The sequence below is a fragment of the Rhineura floridana genome, chromosome 11, assembly GCF_030035675.1.
Source record: "Rhineura floridana isolate rRhiFlo1 chromosome 11, rRhiFlo1.hap2, whole genome shotgun sequence".
In the NCBI taxonomy this organism is placed as follows: domain Eukaryota; kingdom Metazoa; phylum Chordata; class Lepidosauria; order Squamata; family Rhineuridae; genus Rhineura; species Rhineura floridana.
Window position 1 is genome coordinate 54,512,206 of NC_084490.1, and position 23,236 is coordinate 54,535,441.

The 23,236-nt window shown below is 43.1% G+C and overlaps 1 protein-coding gene across 17 annotated transcripts in view; it reads right to left on the reverse strand.

Annotated features, from left to right (window-relative positions):
• NSF (N-ethylmaleimide sensitive factor, vesicle fusing ATPase) overlaps window positions 1–23,236 on the reverse strand; it is a 109,014-nt gene that overhangs the window by 55,733 nt on the left and 30,045 nt on the right. For all 17 annotated transcript variants that reach the window (XM_061592199.1, XM_061592192.1, XM_061592194.1 and 14 more), the window contains 6 exons: window positions 21,936–22,035; window positions 20,071–20,110; window positions 15,093–15,259; window positions 14,287–14,394; window positions 13,126–13,201; window positions 3,278–3,433 (listed from right to left, as the gene is read on the reverse strand). In XM_061592199.1, coding sequence (XP_061448183.1) covers window positions 3,278–3,433; window positions 13,126–13,201; window positions 14,287–14,394; window positions 15,093–15,259; window positions 20,071–20,110; window positions 21,936–22,035 — 647 coding nt within the window. The remainder of the gene's footprint in view (window positions 1–3,277; window positions 3,434–13,125; window positions 13,202–14,286; window positions 14,395–15,092; window positions 15,260–20,070; window positions 20,111–21,935; window positions 22,036–23,236) is intronic.

A 23,236-nucleotide genomic window follows, 5' to 3' on the forward strand; every position in this document is an offset into this window, starting at 1 on the left:
ATGAAGGTCAATAGGTTGAAATTAAATCCAGACAAGACAGAAGTGCTTTTCGTCAATCGTGGGACAAACCTGGAAATAGGGAATCTACCTGTGTTGGACGGGGTTACGCTTCCCCTGAAGACTCAGGTTCGCAGTTTGGGTGTGCTTCTGGACTCGGCTTTGAATCTGGATGCTCAGGTTTCGGCCGTGTCCAGGAGCGCCTTTGCCCAATTAAGACTGGTTCGCCAACTGCGCCCGTTTCTAGAGACGTCTGATCTGACGAAGGTTACATATGTCTTAGTTACATCCCGGTTGGACTACTGCAACGCACTCTATGTGGGGCTGCCCTTGAAGACAGTTCGGAAGCTTAAATTGGTTCAACGTGCAGCATCGAGAATGCTGACGGGGGCTGGTCCTCGAACCCACACAACCCCCTTGTTACAACAGCTCCACTGGCTGCCAGTTAGCTTCTGATCTCAATTCAAGGTGCTGGTCTTAACCTTTAAAGCCCTATACGGTTTGGGCCCTGTTTATTTGTCCGATCGGATGTCATTTTATGAACCCTCCCACCCCCTGAGATCTTCTTATGAGTCCCTTCTTGTGATTCCCTCAGTTTCACAAGTCCATCTTTCGGGAACTAGAGATAGAGCGTTCTCTGTCATCGCCCCTACACTTTGGAACTCATTACCAGTTGAGGTGCGATTGACTTCTTCGCTTTTGGCATTCCGTCGCCAGGTTAAGACATTCCTATTCCGGGTGGCGTTCAACTTAAATAAGGAATAGGAATAAGAATAGGAAATTTTTTAAGGAGAAATGGTGTTTAACTTAAATGAGGAATGGTAATGTTCTAATTTTAATAGATTATGATAACATGTATATGTTATTATGTAGTTTTAGTATACTTATTTTTTGTAAGTGATTATAGTTTATTATGTATATTGTATTTATGTTTTTATATTGAAATTGTTCGCCGCTTTGAGTTTCTTGAAAGATAAAGTGGGTTAGAAATGTTTTAAATAAATAAATAAATAAATAATTTGCAAACGCTCTGATTCTTTAAGTTCCAAATGCACACAATAAATGTTGTGGATGACACTGGTCAAGCAAACAGTATTTTATCTAATAAAAATCTTACAGGTTTGAACAGAAACTTTGGTGAGAACATTATCAATTTATTGGTGGGCTGTAGTTTGCAAAAGTGTATTCCATAAGGCCCGTAGCATTTAAGGTGGAACAAGCCTCCTTGCTGCTGTTACAGCAAACTAACATGGTTACCCCCTTCTGGAATTTGGGAAGGGAGCTCACGACAACTTCCTGATTCAGCACAAATCCATTTCCTCCTAGCCCATTCTGTCTTCTCATGCACTGCCTATTAATTTCAACAGTATTTGTACAGGAGAACTTTGCGGCAGGTGATGTGACCCAGGGGTCAGACCTGTCTGGCTCCATCTCTACCAGCCCTGCTGGCGCCCTCCTGGCACCCAAACTCCACAGCCTCGCTCTGCCTCATAGTAAGGCTGCATTTGCAAAGGCGGCATGCTGGAGTTGATTTATAAAACTATATCCCCCCCCCCCAATCCTGGACTTCATAAAAATGAAGAGTTATGGAAACCATGCTGAAGCAAACAGCAGTGCAGAAGATTGATCCAGCAGGGCTGTAGCTGGCATATTTATTGATACTCAGTTGTGAGGCACATGAACAGGGAAAGGCAAGAGGGGAAAAACATAAGGGGGGGGAGAGAGAGATCTGCGGCTGCTACTATGCACAGGACTGAGAAACGGCTTTCTTCTCCTTTCCCTCTCATGAATTATTACAGCGGACCTGAACAGATGTCAACCTGGCATTTGAGCCCTGAAATATAGTTGGAAGAGCAAGTTATAACTAATGCAAAGAAAAAGGATGAGTGTCAGGAAGCGGCACTTTTCTTCAAATTTCAGATAAGCTTCTTTAGCCTAAGGGAGGCCTGTCGAAGAGAAAGGGGAGCTGGAATGGGAAGCTTTAAGCAGTGCTTGCTAATCAGCAAGTGTTCAGCTCAAAGAGGGTCTCAGCATGTCAGGAGAGCAAGCGTTCAGCAGGTACAAGGTTCAGTCCCCATGACCACCTGGCAGGGACTTTTTAGTGTGCTGGGCTAGGAAAGATCCCCCTGGTCAAGATGCCCTAGAGCAGGGTAATCAAAGTGGTGCCCTCCAGATGTTGGTGGACAGCAACTCTGATCATTCCTGACTTGGCCATGCTGGCTGGGGCTGATCAGAGTTGGGAGTCCAGCAATGTCTGAAGAGCACCACGTTAGCTACTCTTGCCCTAGAGAGTTGGGTTCATACCTTGATGGAGCTAGAGGTGCCTGTACTGGTTGAGATAAAGCAACTCCATGCATAACTATACGGAGAGAGAGGAGAGCTGTCTGCTGCATCTCCACCATGAGTCACCACTTGGAGCTTCACTGCATCCTTCCCGGTCTTCCTTCTTGCCTTCTTCCACACTCTAGCCTCATACCGCTGAGATTAAGAAGGAAGTGTTCTTCTAGTTTCAGCTGAGAAAGAAGTGTGCCTCAGGCTGCAATCCTAAACCCACTTACCTGGGAGCAAGCTCTACTGAATTCATTGGGACCTGCTTTTGAGTAGGATCGGTTAGGATTGCAGCTTCAATCATCAGAAATTTGATAAACACAGGATTGCTGGAATGGCCAACCTAGAAGCAGCAGCGAGTAGGGTGGGTTATAACTCTCCACACTGAAGCTTGTAATTTTTCAGAGAATTCCATCCATTTAACAGCAACTCAAGCAGCTGCCATAACTGATGGGAGGAGCCTTTCACTTCCATTCTGGTGTCCAGCCAGGTGAAACCTCTTGCCAGCCAGAATTGCACAGAAGGAACCTAAACCACAGTGAACATTTAACTGGCCATGCTGGCTGTTCCGCTCTGAAGTATCATTTGAGCATGCCTTGGATTAGCACTGCTCAAATCTGCATTACATATTTATACAATGGAAACAAATCTTTAGAAATACTGTCCTGTTTAATTTACTTACCACTGCTTAAAGAAGTGGTGAGAAAAGCTATAATATTACATAGTCTTCATGGCCATCATGTCTGACTTTTCTGCATTTCCTGGGCCTACCACAACCGCTCTCCTATCCCATCCCAGCCAGCTCCCGTTTAGATTTCTGCCCTCTCTCTTAAGGTGTGTTTCATCATCATTCTTTTTTTTTTTAGTCTGTAAGACCCCTGTAAGTCTATGCTCTGAAGTGTGCTTAGTACATTGTTGCAGTATCCCGTTCATTTTTCACTTTGGTACTCACCCATCTGCTCTACAATCTCAGGTGGGAACACCCGGGAGGCAAACGCCCGCCGAAAGATGTCAGAGAATTCCTTATCAAGACCCCCAATGCCCATCTTCTCAAAGTTCCAGTCAGGGTTGATAATGGACTGGCGATTTTCCCTAGTTTTGGATTTGCCTGTAAGGAAGAGGAAAATAAATTAATTCAAGGATGACAAACTCAATAAGCACATGAAAATGGTGCAGGAATCTGTTTTCTGTGTGCAAGATGTAAAATCAACTTCATACATAGTGTAATACAGGGGGGGCTGTGGTTAAGAACACAAACCTCTTCAAATCTCAATTCTACTACAGGACCTAAGTGAGCCGCCATCTCTCAGCTTCAGCCCCACACAGCCGACCCAATCTCACATGGGGAGAATAATCCTCACGTATTTTCAGAGTTGTTAGGATTACAAAAATGTGTGTAATTTTGTCTATGCTTAGAAGAAGAACCACCTATGAAAGGATTAAACCTGACAAATGGCAACTAACTTAAGCAATTCATCAAATGCTTGAGCTAACTGAATGCTTCCCATATAGGTTTAAGTTCTAATAAAAAGAATACATGAGGAGGGCTTATATATGGGGGCTCTTTGCAGATGGAAAGGGGAGTTCAGGGTAGGATAATCTAAAAATCCGGTCTTTCCAAGTTCCTCTGCCTTCTTATGAGGACAAAGCTACCTTACAATTGCATAGGAGCCACATATACTGTCTCAGGACCCCTGCTTTTTCACTGAGGTGGACAGCAGGTACCTGTAAAGCGGGTTGATAATTTGCTGTGTGCTCATGATGAGAGAGATGATGTCCAAGTATCTGAAAACTGACATGCAAAGAGAAGGCAGTTTCTAGATCTCATGGATCTAGCGATTTATTTGAAAACATGCTAGCAGCATGACTGCAGAACATTCTGATGGCCCATGGGATAAAGTTCCCGTGCGCTGCGTGGTCAGTCACCTGCTCTCCCTCATCCAGTTGCTCTTCCCGACCCGAACTATACTCCCCTAGTGTGCCTAAGCTGCAAGTTGGTCCATGATCAGTTTTCCTCAGACTTTGCCTTTTGGCTAAATGTGGGCCTCCCCATCTGGCCCTCAGGACTTGCCCTGGACCACACCCTGCCTCCAGGACACACACCCTTTCCACAAACCATACCCTTCACTGGCCCTGTTTCACACCCTCCTTGAATGCTGTTGCCCAGCTGAAATGTGTCCTTGAACTGCGATAATGCCTCTTGCTTGCCTGGATGAAAGGTGGAAACAGGTGCGTGGAGTGTTTAGAAACCTCTAGCTTTTGCATGGATGGAATGTAGGCTATAATACAGAGGTAAGAGCCACATCCATTGTCCCACTATTGGCAGGCGGCTCCAGGAAGGTCATGCAAAAGGGAATGTGGCCCTCAGGTGGAAAAGGTTCCCAACCTCTAGTTTACAGTGTGCAAGGGAACAGATTCCTCGCCACCTCCTCTCTCTGTTCAAACTGTAAGTTCCTCACCTGAGCAGCTTACAATCTATCATTCAACACAGTGAAGAAAAACAGAGAAGGGGAGATGGGTAAAAAGTAGAAAAGTATATGTTACTTCAGTTACAGAGGCTTAGGCTTAGTTACAGTAGAATATGGAGACTAGGAGGTTGTGCCAAACATGTCGCAGAAAAAGTAGTTTTTGAGGAAGGGAAGGTAGTAAGGTGGCATCTTGCAGATGTTGGGGTGTGCAGTTCCAAGCAAGGGAGAAAGAGTGGAGCAAGGGCAGCCAATATGGTGCCGTCCAGATGCTTTTTGTTTTATGTTATTTATTTATAAATTTATATCTTGCCCTTCCTCCTGGGGGGGGGGGGAACTACAACTCCCATCATCCCTACCATTGGCCATACTGGCTGGGGCTGATGGGAGCTGGAGTCCCACAAACAACTGGAGGGCACCATATTGGCCACCAGGTGGGTAAAAATGTTTGAGGGAACAAGAGACCCTCAGACAGCTATGGGCAATGAAGCTGGAGGAATTAAAGTCACAGGCAAGAACCTAGTGGGATATAAATGTGGAGAGATAAAGGGGAGCAAAGCTATAGAGAACTTTGAAGGTGTTGAGCCTCAGGAGGATCAAGGAGGAGGGCTGGATGAGCGTCAGTGCGGCTGCTAGGGCAAGGGGAAAAATCAGAGGGTGTTGAGACTTTCGAGGATGAGGCAGGAGAGGGTGTGTTTGACATTGTGCCAGTTCCCACAGACAGTTCTCCCGCCGAAGAAGACCGCGCTCAGCTTCCAGATGCCCCCATAGAGCCGTTGGGGGGGATGTCTTGGCGCGCGCACCAACTCCCCCCCCCGAGCTCCCCCCTTGCCCATCAAGCGCTTCCCCACCTCCTGAAGCCGAGTCGGCACCTATCGAGGCTATATTGTCGGATGAGCCAGCGGAGGCACACCCCATGCCAGATGCCAGGAGAAGCGCTTCGGTCAGAGGGAGAGTCTTTGAAGGAGTCAGAGATTACGGGCAAAGACCTTTCCTACTTAACCTGCTCCCCCCTGACCAGGGTGCTGACTCAACTTCCTTCACACGCTGCAGAGTTTACTTAGGTAGCCTACTTAGGGACTGCAGTGAGCTAGCATAGTGTGCCTATGAAACGTATTGCCTTCGATGTTACTTTAATAAAACAGGAACTGATTCCATCCTCGTCTCTGTCTCATGAGTCTCACTCTGGGCAGGACAGAAGGTAAGGATGAGGAGTTTATACTGGATCTGGGAGAAGGAACCAGTGTAGGGATCTGAGGCAGCATGGCATATGATCACAGCAATGAGAGGGATTGTTTTGGTAGCAGAACTGCTGGATAGAGGTGAAGGGACTGAAGTGAGGTGATAGAAGAACAGAGAGGAAAAGGCTGCAATAGCCAAGATTACAAATGAGCAGGGCATGGAGAACAGTTTTTGCTAGCAGCTAGGCCATGTCACACCACGTCTTGCTGCAAATGCAGGAGAAATCATCAGCAACTTGCCCCCAATAATCCAAACAGTCTTATAAAGTGGACAGCCAATCAAGAGAGTGCAGGAACCTGACTAAAGCTTGTAGATCCAACATCACCCCCCAGAAATGAGGCTAAGTTCAGAGCAGGGAGCTGGGTAAGGGTGTGGAGAGGAGCTTTCTCCTCCATGGAAGAAAAAGTGGCACATTTAGCCACCAAACATTAAAAGCTCAATACACTTTGCCACTCCATACATAAAACAAACTTTAACAGCAGCCCAGGGAAGCCACAGGTGCTCTCTAATGCAAGATACATAGCAGTCGTTGCAGGTCTAGACCCTATCATTGATTGCAGTAATCCATCTGTGTAAAAGTATTGTAAGTAAAAATCAGTATCACAATTCTTCTGACATCAAAAGGAAAACAGGTGGGGTTTTTAATGGAAAACTAGCTCGTAAGTCCCATAGTTGTCTACTCAGATGTAAGCCCCACTGTGTCCAGTGGGACTTACTCTTATGTAAGTGAATATATGATTGCAGCTTAGGACTCAAGAGACTAACTACAATGTGTTGCATTTTAGTTCCCTTTTTATATACAGTAATACCTCCGTTAACAAATCCTCCAGGAAAGAAGCTCCTTTTAAGGAAGGCTTTTTTAAAGGTGAAACTGACCAACTTTGCTTTGCTATGGATAAACTTTCAAGCCCTGCCTTTGCTTAAAGGCGAAACTGACAAGCCTGTGTCTTTGTTATCAATAAACTAATAAGCCTATATGCCTTTGCTTTGCTAGCGTGAAACTGGAAAGCCTGTGTGTTTGCTTTGCATTAAAGAGATCTCTTGCTTTCTCCCAGGTCTGGGGAGGGAAGGATCCAATATGATTCAGAGGAGGAGAACAAGGGGAGGGAGAAGGAGGGGAAGTGGGTGGGTGCTGGGTAGGCAACTTTTAAAGCCCCTGTTGAAGCAGCCCCCACATCTATGAGTGTGTGTAGGAACCTCTCCTTATTCTTTCCATGTTATTCCTAAGAAGTAATGTCCAGGAATGCATCTACTTTGTTAATTGGCATATTACTGTAATTGTGGTGTATTTCTATTACATTTTAAAACTGATTTTCAACTTAATTCATAACATTTCACAATTTAATAATGATTCCTTTACTTCCTACGTAAGTAAAACAGTTACTATCTTTTAAAAACATATGGCTCAGGTGCCCTTACACACTCTACAATATTCTACTGATCAGAACACAACATTGCCCAGTATGGAATGGCACCAGAAACAGCTGGGAGAAACTACATCTTTTGGACAGGTTAGTTAAAAAATAAATAAATAAACCTACTCTCTTGTCTTAAAATTGCTTTCATCTTCTGGGTTACTGTTTTCCATTTTACATCTTCAGTACGGGACAGCCTCACCAGCAGTGTACTAAATCTCCCTTCTGTATTTTATCTTGGCTTGCACTTGCGGAGGTGCAGCCTCCTGACACCGATTAGCTGAGCTGATGTGGTAGCAAATCCACAATCCACCTTCTGCAAAGGAAGGGGTTAAATTAAAACCACACACAAGGGCAAGCTGGGGATTAAGAGAAGAGGTCCAAGGAGGCAGGGCAGGGCAAGAGCACAGAAGGCCGAGGAAAGTTATGGAGAAGGCAAGGAAATGTGAAAAAGGTGCAGGAAAGTTAGGTGGAAAATGAGGCTTGAAGAAAAGGGCAGAGAAGGCACAGAACTGAAGCAAGAAATGGTGAATCAGAGAGGCGGTTCTAAAGAAACTGCAGCACTTGAGGTCAGGAGGGCCTGTATATTATGGGGGTTAGGAAGGAAGGAGTGCCAGGGAGGTGGTCGTGAGAAAGGTGCTTAAAGAGAGTGGGACAAAGTGGCAATGGCCTGAACAGGAGGGACTTCACAAGTCATGCATGCTGGAGACATGGAAGTTTAAAAAAAGGGAGCCAAGCGGGGGGAAGATTGGGGCAAAGCTATATAGCATGCCTAGATGTTAGAGACACAAGGAGCTGTGTAAATTGGCAGAAAGGAAGCATGCAGAAAAGGGAGGCTTGGAGGGCTGGGGAGTCATTGAACCAAGAGGCTTATGACTGCTAGGTTCAGAGCAGGGATGGAGAACCTGTGGTCCTCCATATGCTGTGAGACTACAACTCCCATCATCCCTGAGCACTGGCCATGCTGGTTGGGGCTGATGGGATTGGAAGTCCGACAACATCTGGAGGGTCGCAAGTTCCTGGTTTACAGCCTAGACTCTGATAAGTGAATTCTGCCTGCTATGTCTTCTACTGCTATGGATACAGCTTTGCGATCCATCAACACTAAGGAGGTGACATTGAATTTCACACATGGATTTGAAGTAACCAGCCAGTCTTAGGCTGCAGGCTGTTTGTTTGTGTTTTCATTTATTTTGTTTTCTTCATTACTGCAGGGTGGCGGTAATCATATTAGCTCTTCCCAGAGTTAGCTGGTACTCACAACTCCCCACCCTTTCACTTTCTTGATTCTCTACTGCCACATGCTGGCCATGGGCGGTATTTTACATTTTGACAGCAAAATATCTGGATGTTCATTCACTCAGAATAACTTGTCACCTTATTCAAGAGTCAAGTTTCACAGGACTGCCTTGTGAAAGAATGAGGTTTTAAATTTAAATAAATGAGAAGATGCCATCAACAGAATGAGCCATTTTAAGCAGAGCGATGCATAGCAGTGCAAGACTCTGCTAGAATTAGCACAATGCTACATTTAAAAAGCAAATGTTTTAATTCAAGTAGTTATAAGCATCTTTCCTAATCTCAGTTCTAAATATGAGGCCAAATTCATCTGTCTGGATATACAATACACAGCCCACATTACCAATATCTACATGTCTAACTAAGGTGAAACAAGACCGTAGATTGACACTGATGGAAAAACTATCAACAGAATCCCCTTTCCAACTAAGAAGGCTAGATTCAATGGTAAACCTGCACTACCACCACACCCAGACATAGGACACTGCAGCTGTCAAGCCTAAATGTTACAGGGGAAGGAACTGCTCAAGGCCCAAATTAAAGAGGAAAAGCTGCAGAGCAAGTAAAGAACATCCAAAGCCATTTCCCCAAACTATTTGCATGGAGTAGCAATGATGTAACCACAGGTCCCAAAGAGTCATAACCAGCCACCTGCAAATGCAGCACAGAGGGGGTCTGCTTAGCCAAAAAGGGGCCCTCATGGATGCACAGTCAGGGGCTCCACATAAGGTGCACTTCTTCACTTAGGCATCTCTGACTGGGAAGGACAGGGCTTTGGGTGTGCTGACACTTATGGCTGCAGATATGTGCTTTGAAGTGTGCAGCCAATGCCTGGGGAAATCTTAAAAGTCAGAATAATGGCTGAATTAGATTTCCAGGGGTTGGGATGGGGTGTGAGTTTCCTACCCAAATCCTCTTAGAGATTATGCAGAAGAGGAAGTGTGAAAATCTGCTCACTTTGAATAATTTATACACGCTGCAGATTGCAGCATCTCCTGATGCAGGATTGGGACTGTCTGGGCACTGAATCTTTTCTTCTTCCTAAGTGCAAGAGTACACACAACCCTGACTTTGTTCTCCTCTGTAACCCCCCAACTAAACCCTGCATTTGATTTGATCTATTCCCCCCACCCGCCGGTACTTCTCCTTCTTCCTTCGTATGGTTTGCTCCCTGCTGCTCTTCCAACCCCCTTCAATTCCAGCCACGCAAGCAGCTTATTACGAGCGCATACAGAGTATTCTGCCTCTGAGCTCGGCCCACTCAGCTTCTCTGAGCCTTCCAAGCACGGAGAACAAGGGAATGAGAACCAGAGACCAAATGAACATTCAGGTGAATGAATGAGAACCAGAAAGCAAGTTCCTGCTGGTTACTTTGGCATAATCCAATCTCCTTGTGGCCTGCCCTGTCTTCTCCTGCAGTGAGAGAGACATGAAAGGGAGCCAGGCAGAATACTTATCCTTCTAGAGCAGCCTTTCCCAACTAGTGGGCCACCAGATGTTGTTGGACCACAACTCCCATCAGCCTCAGCTAGCATTGCCAATGGTCAGGAAAGATGGGAATTGTGGTCCAACAACATCTGGTGGCCCACTAGTTGGGAAATGCTGTTCTAGAGGGATGCAGTAAGATTAGGCTTTCCCCTCCCCAAGGGCCCATCTTCCCTTGGGGAGAGGCTTGGTTCCTGGCCTTCAGGATGGAGCTTGGGTTCTTCCGTTCCTTGCTTCCCCCCCCCCCGGGAACGCCTCAGCTGTTTGTATTCCACTATGATTTGGGCATAGTTGCATCTCATCCCTTTTCAACTTCTTCCCCCGGGCTGGAAAAAAACGTAAGAAGCTCAGAGTTATACGTAGCAACAATGCAGACAGCAGAGGCTTGTATCTCACAACCTCCCCACCCCCAAGGCAGGCTCAAGTCCAGCCGGGAGAAAAGCAGCTACAGGGAAGGAAAAAGCTTCAGCAACCCTTCCTGCCCAGCACTTCTCTGCTGGAAGATCACCCCACCCAGTTAATCTTCTACTTGCCAGTGACCCACATTTGAAGACAAAGTTCGGCTGCCACTGCATCTGGTTCCACCCTTATGAAAGCTCCCGAATGAAGTGGCTCTGCCTCAGGCCCAGTCATCCCCACCCCCTTCCCTCCCCCACTTTCTCAGCTTCAAGCAATGTCTGCTACTTGTTTACATGTTGTGAAAGAAGAGCACACCAGTACAGCAATGCCAGGCACCTATAATGGGGAAAATCCATGGAACTGAGAGCCAATGTTTCTTGATGGGCTCTAGAGAGAGCACAAGGTTTTAAGTATCATTTAAAGATGATTACATCCCACTGATATGCTATGCAGCATCTAGAAGAGGATTGTAGGGTAACACACATACCCCATCTATAGATCTGTATTTGCTCACTTAGGCAAATGCAAATAGCCTGAAGGATAATTTGTTATATGGTATAATTGTTAAAGAAGGTAATAAAAATGAGGAAGGAAAATATATGCACACTGTTGGATATTCTACAGTTTAATATTTTTGAAGTAAATTTATGGTACGGAAGATTTATGCAGTCCCACACTGGTCTGTCAAATTCATTATCTACCTATCTGAACGAATAAAACTCAAGATTGCTAACACCAAAGCACAACTGGTTAGGCCAGTTGGTGATCAAGTGCTTGAATCCCTAATGAGCTCTTGTTGTTGCAGTGATAGGAGGAACTGTATCTTTTTCCCCCTCTCCAATGAAGGGCCAGAGTTTAGTGGGAGATTACCAGCTTGAATGCAGGCTCAGTTCTCAAAAACTCTAGTTAAAAAGGATTTAAACTAGAGATCTCTTCCTAAGATCTTGGAATGCTACTGCCACTAGTCTGAAAAGACAATCATGAGTTACATGGGCCAATGGTCTGATTGGCCAATGGTCTGGTGGTAAGGCAGCTTTGAACATAGGAAACTGTCTTATACCAAATCACACCATTGGTCCATCTACCTCAGTACTGTCTACACTGGAAGTGGTTCTCCAGGGTTTCTGGCAGGAGTCTCTCTCAGCCCTGCATGGTGATGCTGGGGATTGCAAAGCAGATGCTCTGCCTCTGGCCTATGGTCCTGTCCCATTGAGCTGTGCCCCTTCCCTTTGATTATTCATAATAAATGGGTAGATATCTGCAAGCTGTACAATAGCTAACATCTTCTGTTATCTTTTTGGCACCAACTGAAGACCTTCCTCTTTCAACAAGCCTTTTAAGAAGAGACCTTATCCCAGCCTGCATCTGTGTTGCAACTGCTTTTTAAGATGTTGATTTTTTTAAAAAAAAAGATGTTTAAGATAATGGAAGTTTCTCAGAGAAGAAAACTATAAAATAAGATCTTGAAAGTTAATAGTCATTAGGGGAAAGGGAGGGAAGGGGGGTAATAGGGGTTGGGGGAAAGGAAGGGAAAGGGAGTTAATAGGTTTTTTGTATTATTTTGTAACTAAATACATGTTAATGCAGAATGGAAATAAAAATAAATTTTAAAAAAGGTGTTTAAGATGTTTTGTTTTAAAGATGTTTTTTGTGTTTTGTCCCTTGTTTGCCACCCCGGACTCCTTCTGGGAGAAATGGCAGAACAGAAATTTAATAATAATCATAATAAATAATCATCATCATTATAAACTTCTATGCGGAGGGAGGCAAGATGGTAGGAACTCCCAGCAAGCCGATAGAAAGGATCCTGCTGTTTCGCAATCTCCTACTCTGCCTACTGGATGTCTGGCTGTTGATGCAATCAGAAAGGAGGGACCAGGTGGCAGCTAGTCCTGGTATGCCAAAAAGCAGTGAAATTCCCTTCTGCTACCTGCAGAATGGCTGGCCACAGAAATTCTTCCTTCTGGACAGCTAATCAAGGTTAAAAAAACTACCCTGTCACTCTCTTTTGCATCTGGTTACAATCTCTTTCTCCACTCCCCGACCCCACCCCCTTTCACTCTTGCCGTCTTTCCTCCTGAAAAAAAAGAAACCAAAACCAAAACTGTACCAGTACTTCTACTCATAATACTGACTACATATGGGGTCCTGACCAACCCATCACTTGAAAGTCAAATGTTGTAGTATACTGGTGAGGAATTAGATTTAGAATGTTGAAATTAAAATGTCATTAAGGAAAGCATCATAACTTTATTTAAATATACAAAAATCTTAAAATTTATCTAGAATTGTGTAATATATAACTTACAAGTAAAGAGTAGGGAAAAGGTGCAACTTGAAAAAAGAGCCCAGATCTATGTTTGACAGTCATGTAGATAAAAACATGTGGGCAGACAGGCTAGTAAAAACCATTGTGGGCTAGTCATTTTGTGGACTTACTGATAAGGTTGATAGAGACTGCTTGGAATGAACAGCTGTTTCCTGTTACCACTTACCAATAAGAGTGAGGGAAGAGCTCTCAGCCTTTTCAAATGCAACTTGACTGTTCCCAACAACAAGACCAACTTCGATCTTAGTATGGAAGCAAATAAAACCCACAATTAAAAGGCTTGAAGAATAGTAACAGACACTCATTTGCAGTATTCTCCAGAGAGCCTCAAAAGGCAAACAGAGAATATTTTTTATATTAAGACAAGCTACATAGCAGCATAAATCAGCAGGCAGCAGAATATGAAGTCATCATAACAGAGCTGGCATTCAGTTTCAACAACATTCTTAGCAGCATATGGTCAAAAAGCCTTATTCGTGATGATCTGCCCCCAATCTCAATCTGTGAAAACAAGGAAAGGGACCTGGAATCCAGGGCTCCAAAAAGGAAATCAGCTGCCAAAACAGAAGTGATGTGAAGAAAGAGCTATAATGCTGTTCCACTCAAATTAGGGGGGGAGCAGGCCCAGTATACAAAAGAAAGCAATGTAAAAACAAAGATGTAAAACAGATTTATATCTGTTTAAAATAACACAGATTTAAAAGAAGGTAAAATTGGTGTGAACTCTGGTTAATTAGGAGCTGATTCAAATCAGCATGCTCCCTTTTCACAGAAAGAGACACCTGACACATTTGTGAGGATTTCAAATTAATTCCTAGAAGCCTTTGACAAGTCACATCCTATCTCTTAAACTCTGAGCATTGCAGTCTGCCATTATTCTCTTTTCCTCTTTCCTCTCTCTTCCTCTTTTTTTAGGTCAGGGTTGGTTTAGTTTTTAGTAGGGCATCTTGGTGGAGGTCGAATTATAGAATCATCCTAGCCTGGGAGCTCAGGGTTGGGGTTAGTTTATATATTTTGCATCATGAAAAGAAAATATTCATTATCTGCTTGTTCCCCACTTAAAGACCACAGCATTAAGTGATGCTTTGCATTTGTGAATGAGCCAATACAGATCAGCACTTCTGTATACCTGTGCCTAAGACGATCCCCCTTGCTTGATCAGACCAAGGATACATTTAGTCCAGCAGTGGATAACAAGGTGCATCCAGAAAGTTCACAGTTAGGGCAGTGCTTCAAGTTTAGTAAACTCCATTCACACATTCAGTTGCCAATTATCGTAATGTACATACAGGTAGCCTTATGACAGAGATAAGACTGTGGCCCTTACCTTCTGTTTTTTGCCCGTGGCAGGCTCTCCTTTAAGGATGCTGGGATCCATGGCTTCAATGTCCTTGACCAAAAGGCCAAAAAGTTTGTCATTAAAGCTAAACACAAGCTGTGGGAACAAAGTTGGGAAAAAATAAAATTATTAAAATACTTGCATGCACTTCATGCTGCTAGAATGGCAGGACAGACAGACAAATGAAGGTCCAGTTCAAGATTGGGCAGAACATACTGAAGTCCCTCCTAAGAGCTTTGATGTATGTGATGAAGTTCAGGGCCTCTGCTGCATTGTGTATCTTAGAGAAGCCCTTACTACCTGTTGTGTGAGACACTGAGGTACTGCTGGAAGTGGTATTCTCCAAGTCAAGCTCTTTTTCATACATGTGCCTTGTCACCATTTCATGCCCTGGATCATGTAGTCATTCTCTTTCCCTATCTATTATTAGTTGTGGCTGGTAAGGACAGAAAAATTCATGCCATTTGCATTGCTGTAAACTTAGGAGCTGTATACCACACCAGCCATCTCTTCTCTCTTTCTTCCTCATGGCTTTCTGAACTTAAACAGCAAATAAGACTGTTTTCCTTGTGCATCATCCTTGGATGTCAAGAGCCTAAGAGTCCCATTGTGCAAGCAGAGGTCATTCTGCTTGTGCAGTTTAGCTGAATACCACCTTCACTTTCTGGTGGCAGATCTTACTTCCAACAGACATCCGGGAGATTGGTTATTTGCAAGACTGGGATAAAAACAGTCCTCACAGGAAAGAAATGGTTGCAATGCTAAGTGAGAAACGCATAAACAGGAACACAAACCTGCTGCCCAACTGTGAATGCCTGGTTGTTGAACTGCTGGATGAACTCTGCTGCCATTTTGTCTGAATCATAAGGGTTTGAATCAATACTCTTCTTCTGCAGGAAATCTATCTCAATAGTCATAGTGCCGATGCACTGCTTGGTCTTATCAAAGTTATACAAGGAAACTGTATGGGAGGGGGGAAAAACACTTACTCAGTACAGTGCTACAGGATATTGACTCATGGCATTCCCAGCCATCCACTTAAGAGCCATGTCCCCAAAGGAAATAAAAAGCATCTTCAACAAATGCTTAAATCACTTTTTTTAACCAAGCAAATGGAAAATATGAAGTACTGTTTTGAGGACAATGTCCTTTTAGTATGATTATCATCTATCTGTTTTATGGCCTTGCCCTGTAAACTGCTGTGACACTTCCTTGGAAGGTATATATTATTTTTTAGAAATGAACCAAGAATCTCTTTTTAAAGAGATTCTCTCTTATCTTCTGGGTGCTCCTTAAACCCAGGAGAGGCTCTGGTGCATTACAGTCTCCCAATCACCCAGATTATTTGTTTGCTTTAGTTAACTAAGACCTCTCACCAATTCTTACTGGAAAGTTGTGTGATTTGGTTGTTCAGATACCTACCCTGGCCCAACGCAACAAAGTAGCAGATGGAAGCCCAAGTTGCTTCCACTGGGGAAAAAACAAGGGACAAACTTTCTGAAGCAAGCAGAAGTCAAAGGCTAATGAGTAACCCAGGTTATTATTATTTTTGTTTTGTTTTTTAAAAAAAGAGCCCAAGCTGTTAACTCTGAATAAGATTTCAAGGCTGGGGACTATTAACAGAGTGAGCAATGTGAAATTAATATAGCAGGCTGTTTCACAGACAACATTAACTAGGCTCATTAGCTTCAAGGCACATGGTCAATCCATTTTGGATTTTGCTTTGAAGTCTGTCTAATTTTTGCCCTTTCCCCCCATAATATTGTGACAAAACTATAAAGCAGACAGGAGCCTAGTTTTCCTCCCTTAGAGAAGAAACAACTCAGCCCATTACTATTGCTACATGATTCTACACAACATCACAATCCACTCTTTGAAACACAGAGACTTTGGCCACCCTTCACACATTCAGGAAAAGCTTTCTACCTCTATACAATGGCATCACACCAACATTTATAATGAATGTCCACCATTTTTCTAGCATAAGAGGTGACCAAAATCCTAACAACCACATTCTGAATGACATCCATCCAATATTAGTCAGAGCAGACCCACTTAAATCAATGGACTTAACTGAATATGGCTTAGCTGGATACCATTCTATGTTTTCTTCTACAGCAAAAAAAAAAAGCACCCAATATCTGACAATGCACATTGTCAGGGTTACCATGTTTACAGAAATAGGCAAACATGCCGCCACCAGATCTTTCAATTTTACAAGCTGCATTTTCAACGATTATTATTTAAACTTCTGTTCAAAAATGTCTTTCCTCATGTCACCAACTAAGTTTAAACATGTTCACAGACTCAAAAAGGCATGACATTAGGGGAAAACAATGATTTGTGTCCAAAGCAGCCTTTTGACTTTCCCAAGCCAATTAATCAGGCTTTGATATACAGTACGGTAAGCAAAAACACCCTACTACCATTATACTCCATCACCTAAAGGATTACAAATCAGATGCCTTGCCACATAACCAACGTACAACTTTTTTTTACCATGCAATACCACAATTTAGCCATTGTAAGAGGTGGTAAATATATTAGGGAGCATGCAAAGTCTTTGACATCTGACTGAGTGCCACCTGAAGTTTGTTCTTAGAGCTGTAGAGGCTATGGCTATGGCTGCTCATTGTGCCACATTATCAACCCACAGGACTACTGCAAAGAAACTGCAGGACTTGAACTAAATTGTCAAGTCAGCCCTTGAACTGCTCTTGTTCAAATTAGAAAGACGACCCAATGATGGCTAAAGATGCTTGCTTGCAGGATGTATCAAAATAAGTCATCTGCATCCTAGTAACCATCCACTGATCAGTATAACTAGATCATCTTTATAAACTAATGTGATTTCTACTCCCAGCTCTTCAATTCTTCCACCGGTGAATTTTATTTTATACTTACATATGCCCATCATAACGACAGACAGAATGGAATTAAAGGGAACAGCATATTACAGAGTACACAGAGTAAAATGTGTCCCCATGTGCAATACACACACACTTATTAGGGAGCCAGACAATAAATGGAGGGAAGGTGTTGCCCTTAAAGCAATAGTTCCCCCTAGGTGCAGCTGATATATTTCTTCATAGGAATGGGAGATATACATTAAATTATATGAAAAAAAGAGGTGCACTTATGGGCACTATTAGGGTGAGGGCCAAGGTGGCAGGTTTGTCTCAGAAACGGTGTTTCTAGATTGCAGCATATTTTACTTGGTTCCAGAGAATTCAATGGGAGCCTCTGGGAATTGAGACTGCTCCTATTTCCACAGATAGCTCTACTCTGGCTTCTGTTCCTTGGAAATACTAAAGTGAACAAACAAGAATTTGACATGCATATATGTACGCCCACATGCAACTATTTGATATGCACTTCAGCCCTCAGAAGCAATCTCCTGGCTTTACATGTGGGAATAATGCCACCTCCACCACTAATTAGTCCTTCATGCACCTTTTGTAAGCATCTGATTCATAGGAAAATGTTGCCATGCTGCCTACAGGGGATATGCTCCCTGATACAAGCCTCCAGAAAGAAATCTTCAAGTGGAAAGAGACTGCAGTTGTTATGTCTGTGTGGGTAATCCCCCCACCTTCTCCTGCTCTTAGCCAGAAGATTCACATTGCAAGTTAGGGGCAACCTTCCGGGGGTTTTCCTTTGAAAGTTCCAGTTATGCATCACAATGCCAACTGGGGTTTCAATGTTCTCATTTACAAAGTGAGAATTAAGAGACACACTAAATATTCAGTTTATGCAATTACTGCTTTATGGCATCACTAATGAGTGCACAGCTTTCTCTAAAGCACCAGTATGGACTTAGAAACAACAGCCTATTGTGCTGTTAGATTCATATTCCTGAACAATGTGCAAACCAACTTTTATTGCATGGCACACGGTAACCCACAGTTTCCCACTTGTTCCTCACCACGCTTACTAGTTTCCCCCAGGATTATATCAGCTGCAAACTAGTTTCCAGCTAACTTGAGTTTCCAGCACCTTGGACAGTACACCATAAGATCATTATTGACAACACACACCTTTGGGAGGATATGGATGGAGTGGGGAGGGGGAGAAGGCTTGCCAACTGTCTCCAGGGCAGCACCACAAGCTTTTTCTGTAGGAATGAGCATGAAGCTTTTGCACAGATCATTATGTATGAAGATCATAAATTCAACTATTTCACTGCATGGGCAAGTTACAATTGGCCTTGGCATCCCAGCACTAGTACACTAAGTCCCTACTCGGTGAATAAGGAACATGTCTGCTATGTACAGGCATTTGATTCTTATCCCTATGTAGGAGTGCTTTTCATGCAGTTCTGATTTCCCCCCCCCTTCATTCTGTTGATCCTCTTATTTGTTCCTGTTTACACTGACAAACTCCAGTTTTTCCATTTCTGAACTCTCTTTTCTGATTTATCTGCTTGTTTTCCCTCTCTTCTTGGTTGTCAGCTGAACCTTAAACGAATACTGAATTTCTCCCTGCCCCCTGTTGCTGGCTCATCTGTTGCTTCATCATCTCCTAATTTAGGTGTTCTGATTCTTCTTCTTCTTTTGCTGCTCATATTTCTACTATTGCTAAACTCTGTAGCTATCAGCTGCTTAATCCACGATTTGCACTTTTCTTCCTATTCATTTGGCATATTCTTCAGTTTGTTCTTTGTTTCTCTCTCACTTGAGTTATATTAAATCTTTACTTGTTGCTTTATCTTGGTCTCATCTTCAGCCTTTTATTTCAGTTTTTAGTTCCTCTGCTAAAGTTATTTATTCTGCTCATATGACCATATTAAAAAAGGTAAAGGTGTCCCCCCACTTGTAGTGCGAGTCGTTTCCGACTCTTAGGGAGACATCTTGTGACGTTTACTAGGCAGACTGTATATATGGGGTGGGATTGCCAGTTCCTTCCCCAGCCTTTCTTTGCCCCCCAGCGTATGCCGGGTACTCATTTTACTGACCACGGATGGATGGAAGGCTGAGTGGACCTCAACCCCTTTTACTGGAGATTCGACATCCTCCTTCCGTTGGAATCGAACTCCGGCCGTGAGCAGAGCTTTGGCTGCGTTACCTCCGCTTACCACTCTGTGCCACGGAGGGTCATTATGACCATATCACTCCTTTATTTATTTCTCTTTACTGATTGCCCCATCCTTTTCACATTCAGTTTGTGCATTTCAGCACAATCCTATGCATCTTTACTCAGAAGTAAGTCCCTTTTAATTCAAGAGGGATTACTCCTATGTATATGAATACAGGGTTGACATCCTTTTAAATATATTGATTGACTGGTTCCTTTATGTTTTATTGTATTTTAATTGTTCTTTTTAAAACCACAGATTTCTTCTGCTTTGACATTATAGTGTCCTTTCTCTTTAACTGCTCTCCACTTTTGAAACGTATTACTACTACTGGAGATTTCATCTATGACATTTGTTTTTCTTATTAAAAACCCTAAAGGTTTATTTGTTTCACTTGGCATATATTAACATAAATTCAACATCTTTTTATTATTACATTGCATCTCCAGCTTTTTATTTGTCATTAAGTATCCCAGGTTAACAGAAACAATGTTACAAGCCACTTTCATAAACAAGACATAGACATTCTTTTTGCATTTGATTCAATGCAATTTAGGAATACCAATCTAACCTAGAGAAACAAAACTGCATATTGGAAGCACATCCCCAGTTATCTGCAAATTTATTCCAACTAAGCTCTCTCTCAGATCAGCCCAGTCCAGAAACCAAACCATGAACCAACTTACAGTAACACTTACCATCTATCTCTTGCCCAATAGAAAGTCCAGCCCATTTTCTCTGAAACGGGAAAAAAAGATATAGGAGTGCAAGAGGGAAAAAATATGTTTACCACAATAAACTTCACGAGGAAATACTGGATATGTAAATTGTGCCAAGCATCTTAGAAGTCATATCCCCATTAAGAGTTCACGTCACCCTAGTAAGCACATGACTACAGTGCATATGACAGCTGGCACAGCAGAGTGGCCAGAAACCTGCAATTCTTGCCTCTGCCATTTCTCAGCTCCCAAAAGATAACATGAAGTGCTTTGAACATTCCAAAGCACCATATAAATGCTAGGTATTATATGCAGATGCCTCGCCCCTTAGAGTGGTTTTCCTTCTAATCAGCAGAAGGAAACACTTCAAGACAAGCAAGTAGGCCCCATCTCTTTCACAACCCCATCTGTTCAACTGGGCATGTGCATTCACATCCGTAACACTGATCATGCTACTCCTTTGTTGCATCGGCCACTGCATCCTTATTATACAGTTAATTAACTCATTCTTTTGCTCTGTGCTCGCCTTTCAACGAATTCCCCCCCTCAAGTTTTCTGAAACACAGATTTCTACTTCCATTTCACCAATAGCTCCCAACATTTGAAATGGTGAGATCCAATCTGTTCAATGCCACCCACTTTAAGGTGTCTCAAAACTGATTCGTTTCTATTAGCAATTAACACATTACATTTTTAGTCTCCTCCAGATTTTTCTTCCACTTTATTTATTGTTTTGATTACATTGTAAGCTTGTGGGCAGGATCTCACTTCAAAATTTATGAAAAGTGCCTAGCTGTATTAGAAAATTAGTATTATTATGCAGATTATATATATTTCTAGCCTCACCAATCTAAGCCTTATGATTAGTAACATGATCTCATTATCCTTATGGTGGTTCTGCATACATATCATCTTCATTGTTATTATTTTTATTATCATCCTCCTCCTCCACCTCCACAAGAGAGAAGATCAGAGGTTTTCTATAACACCTCGAGATGAGTCAGAGATTGAAACAAAGATTTGGAGCCCTGGTCTCTCAAGGAAACATCATTACAGAGTTCTTAAACAAAAAAGAAGAACAGGAATGGAGAGAAAATCCTTTTTCAGTAATTTACTTCACAGCCCTGTGGGCTATTTCTCCTTCGCTATTATGTTGGAAGGAAAAAGAAGTTTCATTCAGCAGATGCTGTGCTTCATTCGCAGGTTCAAAGTGTTTGCTCACACTACAGGAGACTCAGGGAAGCCAGGAAGATTAATCACACATTGCAAAGTGTTGCTGTTAAATATCTGATGATGCTGGTGCTACTTTTGACAGATTTCTTCTGCACAGAGTTTTGCAAGTACCAGATCATCAGGGTTTCTTCTTTTCAACAGCTGGAGCCCCCCCCCCCAATGGGGCTTATTTGGCAGCAGCACTGCTTTTCCAGGACAGCTACAACCCTTTGCTCCATATTGCACATGGCCGACCAGGCTGAAGCCATGGCAGGGGATCCAAGCAGCAGACCATCATAATCACTGGTGCTGCTGTACCACTACTGCTCACATTGTGGCTGATGGGACTTAATCACACAATAGCATCCGTCTTCACAGCTCTCTGCTCACAAGTAATTTTGCTTTCTGTGTTCCTTTTATAGAAATTGGAATGGCTTTGCCACATCAGACCAAAAGAGGCTTCTAAGTCCAGCACGCCAGCTCCAAGAGTGGCTGGCCAGATGCTCCTGGGAAGCCCACTATTACTTGAATCCACAAACTCTGCATTTTTTTGCTTTTAAAAAACAGTAACGTTTAGGATCAAGTTGCATTTCACTTTTGGCCCATCAAGGAAGGAACAGTCAAAACCATACCTGCGGTAAACTGAAGGCAATGCTGCCTGGAACAACTGAGGAATGAGTTCTTAGCGTAAAAACGTATTTGTGGTTTGGGGAGGTCTTCACAACTACGTGCCTGCAAGGAGGGAAGAGGAGGGAAATGAATGAACAAGGAGTACTATACTTCAAACTCTGAGCCAATTTCAGCCACTTGGACTGCAGTGAGCACAAAGATATAGCAAGAGTAAGGCTCAAACTACACTTTGCACACAAATGAAATTATTTCCTGCACTTGAAAAGAAAAAACAGTTCCCAGGCAGGCTACATCTGAGCTGAAGAACACATAGAGAGGGACTGCTTAACCCTTTCTCCTTCCAGTCCTTTTACCAATCCAAAATCATTCTACCCAAGCTGCTTTTTAACCAAGAGGAAAAAAGAACAAAGGGTCCCGCAGATTCCTTCCGCCTGCCCTTCTTCCACTCAACAACCACCTGCCTTTGGCTACTTAGGATCAGAAGGACATTATTATTTAAGTGATAGAGCATTTGCTTTACATGTAGAAGGTCTCAGGTCAATCCCCGGTATCTTCAGGTTAGGTTGAGAAAAAACCCTGCCTGAAACCCTGACTCTCGGAACACAAGGTCTTGAGAGTTACAGTTCTTATAACATAGTTATATGGTTCTGCCTGGGCAGATTCTGGCTATCTGGAAAAGCAGCAACACTTCGCTGATGCCAGTAGCAGTTCTGGCTGCCTTGCCCTTCATAAAGAGCAGCCTCTCCTCAAAAGCCCTCTTCCTCTCAGGTGAGATCTAGGAGCAAGTGACCATGTGCAGGCCAGGAGGACTGGGCCGCTCCTGTTGCACGGTTCTTCCCTCACAAACATGGACATACAGGAAAGAATTAGGGACTCCCATATAACTGGATCCAATCTGGTTGCACTTAGTTTCCATTGAAATCAATGTGAACAGCTGAGTTAGTTCCATTGAAATGGGAAGTTAGTCATGACTGAGTTCCCATTGAAATCAGTGGGACTTAAGTGCAACTAACTTAATCTGGGTCCAACCCACACAGTTTGAACGTTAGGGGATGCCTGGATAGGCAGCTTTCTCCAGAGCAAATATTCATTTCAGGGATTTTATCAGCTTTTCTGCACTATAAATACAATTTCAATGTTAGCCATCATGGTTGCAGAGAAAAAATGGAAATATAAAAAAATACAAAGGGAATCACAAGATAACACACACCTCAACTGAGTCACATGTGTGCCAAAAATAGTGTTCTCTCACTAATGTACAGAGAAGGGAACATTGATTCCCTACTGTGAATGGGTTTTTTCT